Below are 13,026 nucleotides of genomic sequence, written 5' to 3'. Positions count from 1 at the left end.
CACCAGTGGCCTGAGAAGCACTGCTCAGAGGCCTCAGGCTCACTGTGACATCCCTGGTGAAGCCCTGCTTGACCATCCCAGCTAAAAAGGGCTCTTCCTCTTCCTTTGTGCCAGGCCCCCGTCTGTTGTCCCCACAGTACTTACCAACACTTGCTATCCACCATGTATCGTGTTATCCGTTTATATTGACTGCTCCCCCTGCCAGTCTGTGAGGCCACCAGCACAGGAAGCTCAGCAATCTTACCCACCCCTACATCACCAGTGCACAGACTACCTGGCACCGAGAAAGGATCCAAAAAATGAGGGCTGAATGAATGACATGACTTGTTATGTGATAAAGCACTCCTGATACAACTTTTGTTTTTGGTAATGGTGGGCTAGGTTATTCCACCAACCCTCCCATGGCAAAAACTAAAACTGCTGAAATATTAAAAGCACCTCCTTAAAAGCCCTTGGCGTGCTCACAAGATAGTCTGGAATTACCAGCCCAAACAGAGGCAAGTGGGAACCCAGAGAGGTAAGAGGACCTTGGACATCTTTTTTAGCTTGAGGGTATTTGTCAATCTGGGCAAAACTAAACTTGGGTTTTGGTGGCCTCATGGGACCAGAGAGCAGAGCATCAAACCCCCAGAGCCGCTGAAGCAGGTCAGTCTAATAGGAGACCCACCCCACATTAAGCTGGGAACCCAAAGGGCTACACGTTCAAGGAAAAGGTGACCCAGAAGAGACCCCCTGTATCCCAAAGGCTACAGGGAAGGTTGTCAGTGCTGAGGAGAGCTGAGCGAGGAGTGCTCTGAGGTGTTGTGCCCACAAGCCAGGCTTCACGTAAACCTGCAGCTCTGTTCTGCATCACTGGGGTGGTTTGGGAAGTCTCATGCTGGGAATTTAGTTTTCAGTGTCTGGCAAAAGAAAATGCAAACCCTCCCTTCGATTCTGACATCAATTCCAATATGTGTTTTCTCCCCACATCACCCCTCTGTCACCAGCTGGGTGTTCTGAAATTCAACTCTGTTCTGATACTGTCTACCTGGAGACAGCCTTGGATCCCACAGGTGAAGGGCTCAGTCCTACCTGTGCTTCTGACCAAACAGCCATAGATTGGAGGTTCCAATGACCCCCTCCTTGGGTTCCATTAATTTGCTAGAGTGGCTCACAGGACTCAAGAGAAACATTTTACTAACTAGATTACCGGATTAACTATTAACTAGATTCATTATAAAAGGATATAACTCAGGAAAAGATGCACAGGGCAAAGCATAGGGAAGGGTGTGGAGAGCTTCCATGCCCTCTGGGCATGCCACTCCCCTGAAATCTCCCCGTGTCCCCCAGCCCAGAAGCTCTCTGAACCCCGTCCTTTGGGTTTTTATGGAGACTTCACTGATTGATTAAATCATCGATTAAATCGTGTTTTATTAAATCACTGGCCATAGGCAACTGAACTCAATCTTCAGCCCTTCTCTTCTCCCCAAGGTTGGAGGTCAGAGGTGGGACTGAAAGTTCTAACCCTGTAATTGTATGGGAGGTTCCTCTGGTGACCAGCCCCTGCCCCTAGGGGCTTTCCAAAAGTCACTTCATTAACATGACAAAAGACACGTTGATCACTCTCCACACTTAAGGAAATTCACAGGTTTGGGCAGCTCTGTGTCAGGAACTGAGAAAAAGACCAAATATACATTTCTTTTTTTTTTTTTTTTTAAGATTTTATTTATTTATTTGACAGGGAGAGACACAGCGAGAGAGGAAACACAAGCAGGGGGAGCGGGAGAGAGAGAAGCAGGCTTCCTGCGGAGCAGGGAGCCTGATGCGGGGCTCGATCCCAGGACGCTGGGATCATGACCTGAGCCGAAGGCAGACGCTTAACGACTGAGCCACCCAGGTGCCCCCCAAATATACATTTATTTTAAATCATGATATAACACTCCCTACCAAAAGGAGACTCAACCTGGGCCTCCCATTAATCCGAAAAATTCATTTTCAAGAACACCACTAGCACAGTTAGGCGGCCACGAACACAGGAACACACAGTAGGCTACTACCCCATGAGCACAGGCCAGGAGAAAAATCACACAACGGAGAGCCCCAGCAACGTCACATAGTGGAATGATTTGTCACAGATGGTAAAACCATTGTATTGACTGTGTGTAAAGAAAGCAAGGCAAATTCAACATTGTCTTCAACCGAACAGTATATATAAGTGACTGAGCCACCTTGAACTAGGCAATGCTTCTTAGAAACGCCGTGAAAAGCATGAGCAAAAAAAAGAAAAGCTAGGTAGACGAGACATCATTACATTTAAAAACGTCTCTGCTTCAAAGGACACAATCGAGGAAGTGAAAAAGCAATCTGCAGAATGGGGGAGAATTTTTGCAAATCACGGATCTGATTAGGGTCTAGGATCCGTACTGTATAAAGAACACTTAAAATGCTGTAAGAAAAGAGAAATAACCCAGTAATGAAATTACTTTGCAACCTGTTTCTTCGTGCATTTGAAAAATTTTAAGCAGCTACAAATATTGTCCCTTCTAGTGCACGGATGACTTTTTGTTTTGTTTTGTTTTTTTAGAATTTTTAAAACTTTAGGGCGCCTGGGTGGCTCAGTTGGTTGAGCGACTGCCTTCGGCTCAGGTCATGATCCTGGAGTCCCGGGATGGAGTCCCGCATGGGGCTCCCTGCTCGGCGGGGAGTCTGCTTCTCCCTCTGACCCTCCCCCCTCTCATGTGCTCTCTGTCTCTCTCATTCTCTCTGTCTCAAATAAATAAATAAAAAAAAAAATCAAAAAAAAAAAAAAGAGTAGAATTTTTAAAACTTTAATACATAGTGCACGGATGACTTTAAGGGACTCGGAGCAAGCCAGCTTGGTTTCCCTCGGAGTCTCAGGTGCACTCCGGTCTTTTATCAGGGTGTGCATTAACACTGGCCGCAGGCTTCTAGCTGAAGGCCGTCAATGCAAGACCCAGCCACAGTGCTCCAACTGAGCACTCACGCTTGGTGGCTCTGGTAGAAACACAACTGAAAACAGTCTTTGAGCCTTGATATCATATTTCCCAGAGAGGCAATCTGAGACAGGACTGTTTTGGACACAAGAGACCGCAGTGATTTGTGAAATCAGTAACTCCACCAACTGGCTTCAAAGATGTTAAGTGGTCACTCTGCTAGTGAGCTGTGGACTCACCATCTGAACCCAGGCAGTCTGACTCTAGAGCCACTCCTGTCCATGATCCTCCAGAGGCGATTTCTAATCCCTGACCGGGTCCAAAACGTGTCCTTTGGCATGGGGCAGGGCCAGGGGACACAGCCAGGCGAGGAGTGTTTGGGGATCCTAGGACCACATTTATGCCTTTCTTAGGAAGTGTGGATTGCCTCTGGACACTGGTTCCGGCAGGCGGCAGAGCTCTGCTTACACGGGGTGGGGAAGTCTAGTACAGTTTGCTCATTTCAGGCTGGGCTAAGGTTTTGCAAAAATTTTGGGAGCACAAGGATGTCTTGAGGTACAGCAACCCCTGGGGTCTCTGGCACTTAAGGTTCCCAAAGTAGAAACTCAGCATGGGAGCTGCTAGCTTTCTGAGCACTGGGAAATGAGGACTCAGGGTTTCCGCTCCGGGCTTAGCTCCTGGCACACAGCAGGCTACCTGAGTCTGTGGTACTAAGACCATCTTGTTTCAGGAGCTGGGCCATTTGCGGAGGGCTGTTTCCAAGCTTCAGAAGCAAATTCCCCTGGGAGTTCCTTCCTCTCTGTGGGTCAGTTGACATCACTGTGGACAAGATGTATGTGGGCACCTATTCAGGAGTCCAGCCTAAGATGGGACGGCCTCCTTATACCTCACAGAGCACTGGTGAAGGCCGGAGCTGAAGATAAGAAATAACGTCCCAAATGCCGGGGCCTTTCAAGTTAAATGCATAGCCCTTCACCAAGAATTTGATCAAGGAGGTGGTCGGGAAAGCAAGGCTGGCAATATAGCTTGGTTATGTTAACAACCCCACCATCATCACGAGTACAGCTTTACAAGCTTGGCTCACTGACTCTCTTAATAATACAGAGACACTATCCATTTTATAGACGAAGAAACCGAGGCTCAGAAAGGCTCGGTTACTTCCCCAGGGTCATATAGCTAGGAGATGGGGGAGCGAAAACTTGAACCCAGGCTTGTCTGACTCCAAAGCTGGGGTGGGAGGTGCTTAAGCACTCTGATGGCCTACCTCTCAGGGAGGTAGCAAAGATGGAAAACACTGGGGCTCACACCACACTCTGCAGTTTTGGGGGTAGACCTCAAGGGGTAGAGTGGGCAGTGGAAGTCTGAAGAAGAATCACAAGCAAGGTGAGTCCCTGTGGCCAGCAGCAAGAAAGACCAGGAGACCCCAGAAAGAGGGCTTGGGCCCAAGGATGGTGGACAGACACCTTTCCTGGCGTCTTCCCTCAATAAAGATGACATTTGGTAATTGTAGTAACTTTTGCATCTCTCTCCTAGACCCTGTGTTGCTCACAGGGCAATGCTGAGCTGACCAGCTTGGCAAAGGGGGAGAGCTGGGCTTCTGGGGCCACCCACAAAGGTGACCTGGCTGTGAATTCTTCTTCGGTCCCACTGCTGGCAGACCACCTTAATGTCCCTGGCTTTATTACAGATCTTTTAAAGGGTATGCATCACCCTATTAATAGTACCTTCCATACAGAGAATAATGGCATTTTCCCTTCACGCCTGCTTCAAGCGAAGCTTGGAAGAGCTCCATTGAGCCCTTCCCAGGCTGCATTTAGGCAAGTGTTCTGCGGTAATGAGCATCACCAACCGTTCACTGCTGTAACCCAGGTGCTATAATCATGTGCTTGGTGACAATACTGGGGTGGGGTGGGGTGGGGTGGGGCTTCCTTACCTCATCTGAAGAGCCATTTTCCACTCTGAATCTTCCAGCCCTTTGGATGGCTCCATCGGCATCACTGGAAATAAGCTAGGGGACAAGAGAGCGCTCAGTTAGGTAGCTGGGTCGCCATGTGCAAAGCCTCTTCTGTCTGTCTGTATCTGTCCTACAAGTAAGCCAAATCCAACGACAGCTGGAGGGCCTAGCCTAGAAGCTGGTGGTCTTTCTGAAGCTCGGTCAGCCAAGCCCTCACACAGTTGGTCTCCACAGTCTGTAGGAAGCTGAAGAGGGAGGACCCCCTAACTGGCAAGAGTAGGAAAACAAGAGCATCAGATCTAAATGTGAACCTTTTCAATATAATTTAAATGTGAACATATTCCAATACTGAGAAATATCAAAGCGATGCTCCCTGGAAAAACAATCTTAATACACATCACATGTGGACAAGTGCAGCTCACAAATGGCAAAACTGGAAGCCAAGTCTCAAGTTTGGCCATCTTCACAGGAAAGCCTGAAAAACAATTAATGGCTGGCATGAACTCAAAACTCTACTAACATCACAGAAAGCTCTTGTGCTTCATTCAGTTTTAAATGGTCTCCAAAAGGCCAATTAGCCCCTTCCAAGGCAGGCAGGCTCTATTTGAGCTCTGGCAACAGGATGCTTGCAAATAGACAGTCTTCAAGGAGCTCACTGGTAGGATGAGATGAGTGAGATCAGGGCTTGGTGCATCAGTCCTAAAATTATTGACTCGAGATTTAACTTATTTTCTCCCAAGTCTCCTAGATTTCTCAGTAGCAACTTGGGAAAATGACATGTCTTTTTTTAACCCCTAAATCTACCCACGATTTGTAGCCACGATCTGCCAAGAATTTCCATTTCCCAGACTCATTAGAATGCGCTTGCCCTGGGGAGGACACTTCTTACCTCTCAAGACTTACCTGGTAAAACAGATAACACGATTTCTTAAGAAAGATGGTTATCTCTTATTTTCACTCATGTTAAGAGATATGAAAGTGTGAAAATGGAAAAAAATAAGGGGAATCCCAACAAAAATTCCCAGGGAAAATTATTTGCAAAAGGCTGATAAATCTTTTCCACGCTAAATATAGAAATAATAGTATGTAATATTTATTGAGCACTTCTAGAAGCCACGTACTGTTCGGCTTTCACAAGCATTCTCTCATTTAACTCTCAAAATAGCAACACGGGTAGGTACCATCATTGTTCTCATCTACCAATAAGGAAACTGAGGCAGAGGAAGGTAGAATAAGCAGCCATAGTCATATCCTAGTTAGTACCTGGGAGGCCTGGGATATGAATGCAGGCAGCCAGATTTCAGAAACCTATCGTCCTCACCTACCCGCTGCCCCACCTAACCATCCTCCGTGGAATAAAAATATTGTTCTGTGTATTTTTAGCTGTTTATGGCATTAGATTATTACACGCTCGATAAACCAAAGACAAGCAACAGAGGCTATGTGGTAAAGAATTTAACCCTGCCCAAGAGAGCTCTGGCCTTTGCCCTCGGCTGCTGAGAGGTCATCTCTAAGCCCTGGGAATGTCCAGCAGGAGTGTCTTTTTAACTGGGCTTTGAGCCACACAGGAGAATAACCTGACTTGTGGGCAGGGGGTGCTTTGGGTTACACGGTATCAGATCTACCTCTGGACACCAAGACTCAGGTGAGCTTTCCTGGTGTATATACCGTCACATATCATTGCCAGGATGGGTTATTGCTGTCCTTGAGCTCACTGGGAGAGGACAAGCCCACCAGGAGAGGACAACTGGGAAGCTCTGCATTTGGAACTCTCCTGAACTCTGTCCCATGTGTCTGTTGCCTTGGCTAATCTGAACCTGTATCCTTTTGCCGTAATAAACCATAAGCAAGCCTAGTAGCTTTCACTAGATTCTGTGAGTCACCTTCTAGCAAATTACTGAACCTGAGCGCAGCCCTGGGGACCCCTGTACTCTGCAGTTAATGTCAGAAGTGAGGTCTGGTGGCCTGTCTCCTAGTTTAGAGAGGCCAATTCTCAAGTACAAGAGCAAGATGAATGTGGGTCTCCTGGGGTCATCGCCATTTTCATGGGGGAAGGATAGAGGACTCAGTGTCAGTTTCTTCTTTGCTTGTGAGCTTCTTCTACTCACTGTCTGTTAAAATAGTAAAATAAAGGTTATAGCAAATAGGTTTCAAGTCAAGTGTTCTTGGTGTAGGCTGCCTCAAGGGCTTTGGGGAAAGTGTTCTGAGGTTACATCTGGAGAGAAAAGAGAGCTGCCATCAGTTAATACACCTGCCACAGGTGAATAAAGAGACAGGGGGACATGTGCTCCCCTGAATTAGAGGTCTGTAGATACAGTCTTCACTCTAGCTAGTCTCAACCAGGACTCAAAGGCTTGGGAGGAGAGCTGACAGTCATTCACTGATTCGTTCATTCGTTCACCTAACAAAAGTAAAATGTCCACCACTATATTCCAGACACTGCCAGGCAGAGGCAATAATGCCCTTTGCTGTGGTGAGATTAGAACGAGAAATTAATTGCTTCTCTTGCTTAAAAGGTTCAGGAAGCAGAAAGGAAGAACACGTTTAATGATCTGATGGCTGGACGGAATCTGGCTCCCTCTGATCTGAAGCCCACAGGCACAGAACTTGGGCTTCAGGCTGACACGTTTGACGCTTGCACCTTTACCATCTCCGCCACCACTCTCTGCATCCATGTCACTGTCCTCTTTCATCCGCATGACTGCACCTGCCTCCTAGCAGGTCAAGGCACCCGTCCACCATCTCCAGCCCAATCTGCACACCGCCGGGCAATTTCGGCAAACTACAAATCCAGCTGTCCCACAGTCCCACCTCCGTCCCAGCACCCTGGTCCTTCCCACCAGAGGACGGGCGCGCAGAGCACTCCTTTGCCCGGATGGCCCTCTCCCATCTTCCCCTAAAGAGCTCCTCCTCATCCTCCACATTCACTGCCAGACCTCACTGCCTGGGGAAAATGACCCCAACAAGTGCTGGAGCACTCCTGCGAGTTGTGATTTACATTTCTTTGTGTGATGATGTGATTCATGCCGGTTCTCCTCCTGTGCTCCCCTGTGCCCCAATGATAAGCCCCACGGAGACAGTGACGGCTTGTTTTTCTCACCACCGCATCCCCAGAGCGAAGCACCCTGTCTGACACGTATAGATGTCCACTACACACTCACCAAGTAAGAAATACGTGACTAGATGAAGGCCAAATTCCTCCTGAAATGACCAAAGGAACATAAAACTGGGGGTAAGATCTATGCCAGTCCTGGAAACCGGACGTTCATGACTCACACAAGAAATTTCAAGGAAATTCTACCGGGTCTATCATAAAGGAACGACCAGCGTGAAGGACAGGCCAAATAACCCGAGTCACCACATGCAAGGGAAAGCCAGGCCGCTGGTGACGGAATCGGACCCAGCACGTCCAGCCAGCAGCCAGGACATCTGCCGGCAGGGCCCGCCTGAGGTTAGCGAGGGTGTAGGTGGGCAGGTGACTCACTGGTCACGCTGGCAGAGTGACTTGGTGCCAGCTGGCCGAATGGCAGTCCCAGGGCTCCCCCTCACAGCCGGTTCGGGCAGCCGGCTATGTAAAGCAGAAGGTGCCACGCTGCCCAGGGCCCCGGGGAGGACGGGTACACCAGCCGATGGGAAAGGAGACAGTGCTCCAGGGAACTTAGGGATGAGAAAAATAAAACTGCAGGAAAAAAATCCTTTTAATGCAGCAGAGAAGCTGTTTCTGTCAATAATTTTCTATTATTCCTCATACTCGTGATCTGGCCAATTAAAACTATAGAAAATCGAAACTCTCCCCTTTGTTGGAAGATCCGACTCAGGAATGAAATAATGTCTACTAGCACCTATCTAAATGTCCAATACCACATAACCTAGAAGCCCCCTGCCCCGGCTCTTCCAATGTGGTGCAGAGTTCTGGCTGTCACCAACATACACTCTTGCCATCCCCTACAGGGATGGGATGCCCTGGACACATGGCCAGACTAATTTCCCTTAAGGTGGCTGTTTGACTTAATTCTCTCCACTTGAAGATGGGTCCAAGTCCCAGGTGGCACGTGGGGAGCTAGGGCCTTTAGGAGGGGAGATGCCTCAATTTTTCCTCTAGAAGATACCAAAAAGAACAATGAACAAAACCCAAGGAAAGCAAGGGGAAGTAATCAATAAAAGATCAGAGCAGAAATTACAGATTTAAAAAGACAGTGCAATCAGTAAACACTTCCAAGAAATCACCAGCAAGTCTGATTTTAAAAAGCGAAGAACAAACATGAATATAGAGTGATAATAAGGAAAACATAACTGCTAAGAAGAAAGAGATTTTTTTAAAGCATGACAGAATGCTACTTGAGATGATACAAGCATTATCAGAACCTTCCATGAAATGGACATTTCCCAGGAAAATACACATAATGAAAAGTGGTTTCGGAAGAGAAGGAAACCTGAAGTACCAGTAACTGCTTGTAGAAATGGGGCAGTAGTGAGAAACCGGGCGCAGAGAGCAACAGCCCCCCCCCCCCCCCCCCCCCCCCCGCCCCCAGCTCACTCACAGGGAGGCGGCAGAGCCTCCCTCAAAGAAGAGAGTAGCAGAATCCTTTTGCATTTGTTTTGATGCAGAAGTTCAGGGACAGGGTGTTAACATATGCATAACATCAGTAATACTAAGAAAAGAGGGCAGGATTTTTTTATTTTCCTTTATCTTGTCTGACATCTCTGATTCGGTCATACCCCAAAGGAAGGGCCATGTTGAGGAAGACTGTGAGAGAGAGAGAGAGAGAGAGAGAGAGAGAGAGAGAGAGAGACAGAGGGGAGGCAAACCAAATGATCGTTTGACTCGTGAGGGATTCCTTCAGAGTTCCTGCACTGTTCCATGCCGTAGCCATGAGCCCCATTTAAATTTTACGTTACTTACAATAAAATTAAAAAAAAAAATTCAGTTCCTCAGTAGCTGACATTCAGGTGCTCAATGCGGTCATGTGGCTACTCGGCTGGACAGTCCAAATCACAAATTTCCACAGACACAGGAAGTGCTGTCGGGCAGGACTGTGAAGACTGGACTCAGAGGCCATTCTGGGTGACCGGGATCACATCGGTTTCTCAGGCGGAAACTCCTGAGAGTTAGTTACATACACTAAAAACAGTGGAAATTCATGGAAATTTCACATCTTGAGTAAAGGCTTTGGTCCAAACTCAGCCAGAGTGTAACGGATTCATTTAACACTAAGCTGTGTTCAATGTATTAGATGTTTTATTTCTGGAAAAAAGTACTATCCAAGCAATTATATCCAGTTGTGTGATTTAACAAATTAATTTAAAAGGAAAAAAAAAAAACCAGGAAGCATAAAATGTTATTCATTAGCTACTGTAAATAAGAGTTTTATTCGTTTAATATTATAAGCAATTAAGTGAGACTATTTCCTAAGTTAATGTGAATACGTAATTTTTCAAAAACAAAAGGCTTTCTCTTTCTACTTAGTTGCTTTGTTTCTTTGCGCTGGTGTCTGTTTCCATTCTAAAGCAGTGCTAGGATTCCCTGTGGCCTCTGTTATCATGTACTCTACAGAGGTCACATTCAGGTGTATAAATCACAGAAACAGTATTTTAACCTAGAAAAAATCTCTCAAAATGTTAATATAAAGTACATCTTAAAAAATAATATTTCCAATTTCTACCCCCTCCCCTCTCCATCTCTTTTCTTTACAATGAGTGGTTCTGAGTGTGGGTTTTGGCACACAACTGCTCAGGTTCAAATCTCAGCTCTATACTTATTAGTTGTGTGACCTTGGGCAAATCACTTAATTTTTCCTCTCTAAATGTTGGCTTCTTTATCTCTCAGATAGGGACAATGATTGTAGCCACTTCCGGGCTCATGGAGAACATTCAATAATATAAAATATGTAATGAGCCTAGAACAGTGCCTGGACATAGGGAATGCTCAATAAATGTATACTAACACTAGTAACAAAATGATGAATATAAAATGCTCTGATTATTAGAGTTAGTATGATTAAACTGTTTTTAATGCTGAATTTAAATGTTTGGAAGCTCTGCTTAAATATTTGTCTATCTAGCAAACATCTGCAAGAACCTATTTTCCAGGCCCTGTACTAACTGCTGGAATTAGACAAATGCAGCATGATCGCTGCCCTGGAGGAGCCCAGAGCCTAGTGGGAGAGAAACAAACATATAAAGAGATAAATCACCACACAATCTGGTTAAATGCCATAACAGTAGCAAGAATGGGGTGCTGGGGGATGTTCAGAGGCTGGAGAGACCAACTCTGCCCGAGGGAAGTGGAGAAGCTTTCATTGCTGTAATGAAATTTATTCTGGAAGGTGTACAGGCCTTTGAGAAATGATTTCCAACAGAAGATTTTTTTTAAACCACGAATACAAGTCAAGAAGACCCATCTGACGCTGTCTCTGCAAATCACGGACACACACCCATACCCACACAGACACACACACCTGACTTCAAAACCACTGCTCAGAAGGGAAGAAAGTGTAAATGTTCCCATCAAAAACAATCGTTGAATCAGTATTTTGTACGCCTGAAACTAATATAACACTGTATGTTAACTATATTTCAGTAAAAAAAAAAAAGAAAGAAAGAAAGAAAGAGAAAAAAAAGGCTGGGGAGCCCGGGTCAATGGGCCTAAAGCTGGGTAAAATGAGCCATCCCTTGACTGGTGAGTGCGGCTCGGGGCCGTGCACTTCCGCTGCCTGCAGGGAGAGGCAAGGAGGAGGGGTGAGGACCAGAGATGCTCTCTTTTCTCCCTCTCTCTACGTGATCCTTTTCTGCTTGGGCCAAGGGCCAGGGAAAAGCTTGGGGGCTGGAGCAGCTAGCGTGCTGGGCACCAGCATGCATGTCAGAACATCCGGGTTGGTTAGAAGGTCCTCCAGCCAGGATGATGGAGGTTGACTGAAGGAAAACCACCGAGGCTTCAGATCCGGGCTCAGACTCTTTATTGCCATCATCATCCCTGGCCACCATCCTCAGCAAACGCAGCGTCTGTCACAGTGATTTACCTGCTGTCTTGAGCTCATGTCCTCCGTTTTCTCAAATCGAATGACCTCATTTACTTCATGGCTTTGCTGCCCTCTGCTAAAACCCTGCACATGCGCTCACCCTCACTGGCATGGCTCGGTCATCACACACCCAGCTTGCAACCCGCTTTGGTGTTTTATTTTTTTAAAGATTTTATTTATTTGAGAGAGAGAATGAGAGACAGAGAGCACGAGAGGGAAGAGGGTCAGAGGGAGAAGCAGACCCCCAGCTGAGCAGGGAGCCCGATGTGGGACTCGATCCCGGGACTCCAGGATCATAACCTGAGTGGAAGGCAGCCGCTTAACCAACTGAGCCACCCAGGCGCCCCCGCTTTGGTGTCTTAGGTGTATGTTCTGGCTGGGGCCTGTGGTCAGTTATGTCAATGCTGCGCTTCCCAACACACGGGTCTCCTGTCCTGCCAACCTCTCCTCGTGCCCCCTGCATCAAGCCCCAGCTCTCAACCACCCGCTACCAAGGACATTCTCCCTCTTTTCTTTCTGTGTTCAAACACACAATTAGCTCAGGCTAATTGACCCTGGCTAGACCTTCACGACCACTCCCTGATTCCTTCCTCTGTTCTTTTCTCATGTTCCATTACATCTCCCCCCTTGGCCCTGGCTTGTCAAGTTGCTCCAGATTCACCCTTTCTTCAAAGAGATGATGACCTCTCCACCTATTTTACTGAGAAACGTGAGGCCCGTCAGGATGAGTACCATCCTTTGACCCTCCACCTCAAAATGTATCTGTCTTTGTTTCCTCATAAAAATAATATCTGACTATCAGTCCCTGATGCTCAGCTTCCCCGTAAAATACTTCTGAAGATTCAGCACAAAAGAGGACAACTCATGAGTTCGAAGAAAGACTGCCCATCCTGTGGCCAAGATTTCAGGACATTTTCTACTCACCCTATGGCTAACGGAGAAGAACAGAGAAGCACATTTGATCCCTGACTGTTGCCTGACACAGAGCAAATCTGTGGTCAGCACAGGAAGCTGGAGGGCACTTTATTTGTCCTTCTGCGGTCTCACCTTGGCTGAGAGACATTGGGTCTATATTAAGAATGACAATAAGATATTGAGAGTCATCCTTACACTGCAGGGG

General features: G+C 46.9%; 1 protein-coding gene across 1 annotated transcript in view; it reads right to left on the bottom strand.

Moving 5' to 3' along the window:
- GARNL3 (GTPase activating Rap/RanGAP domain like 3) overlaps positions 1-13,026 on the bottom strand; it is a 142,502-nt gene that overhangs the window by 77,073 nt on the left and 52,403 nt on the right. The window contains exon 4 of the mRNA XM_045883163.3: positions 4,867-4,941. Coding sequence (XP_045739119.3) covers positions 4,867-4,941 — 75 coding nt within the window. The remainder of the gene's footprint in view (positions 1-4,866; positions 4,942-13,026) is intronic.

This window comes from Mirounga angustirostris, unplaced genomic scaffold (assembly GCF_029215605.1).
Source record: "Mirounga angustirostris isolate CCGP_5_RB_7025 unplaced genomic scaffold, mMirAng1.0.hap1 SCAF_15, whole genome shotgun sequence".
Classification (NCBI taxonomy): Eukaryota; Metazoa; Chordata; class Mammalia; order Carnivora; family Phocidae; genus Mirounga; species Mirounga angustirostris.
This window is presented reverse-complemented; position numbering and strand designations above follow the sequence as displayed.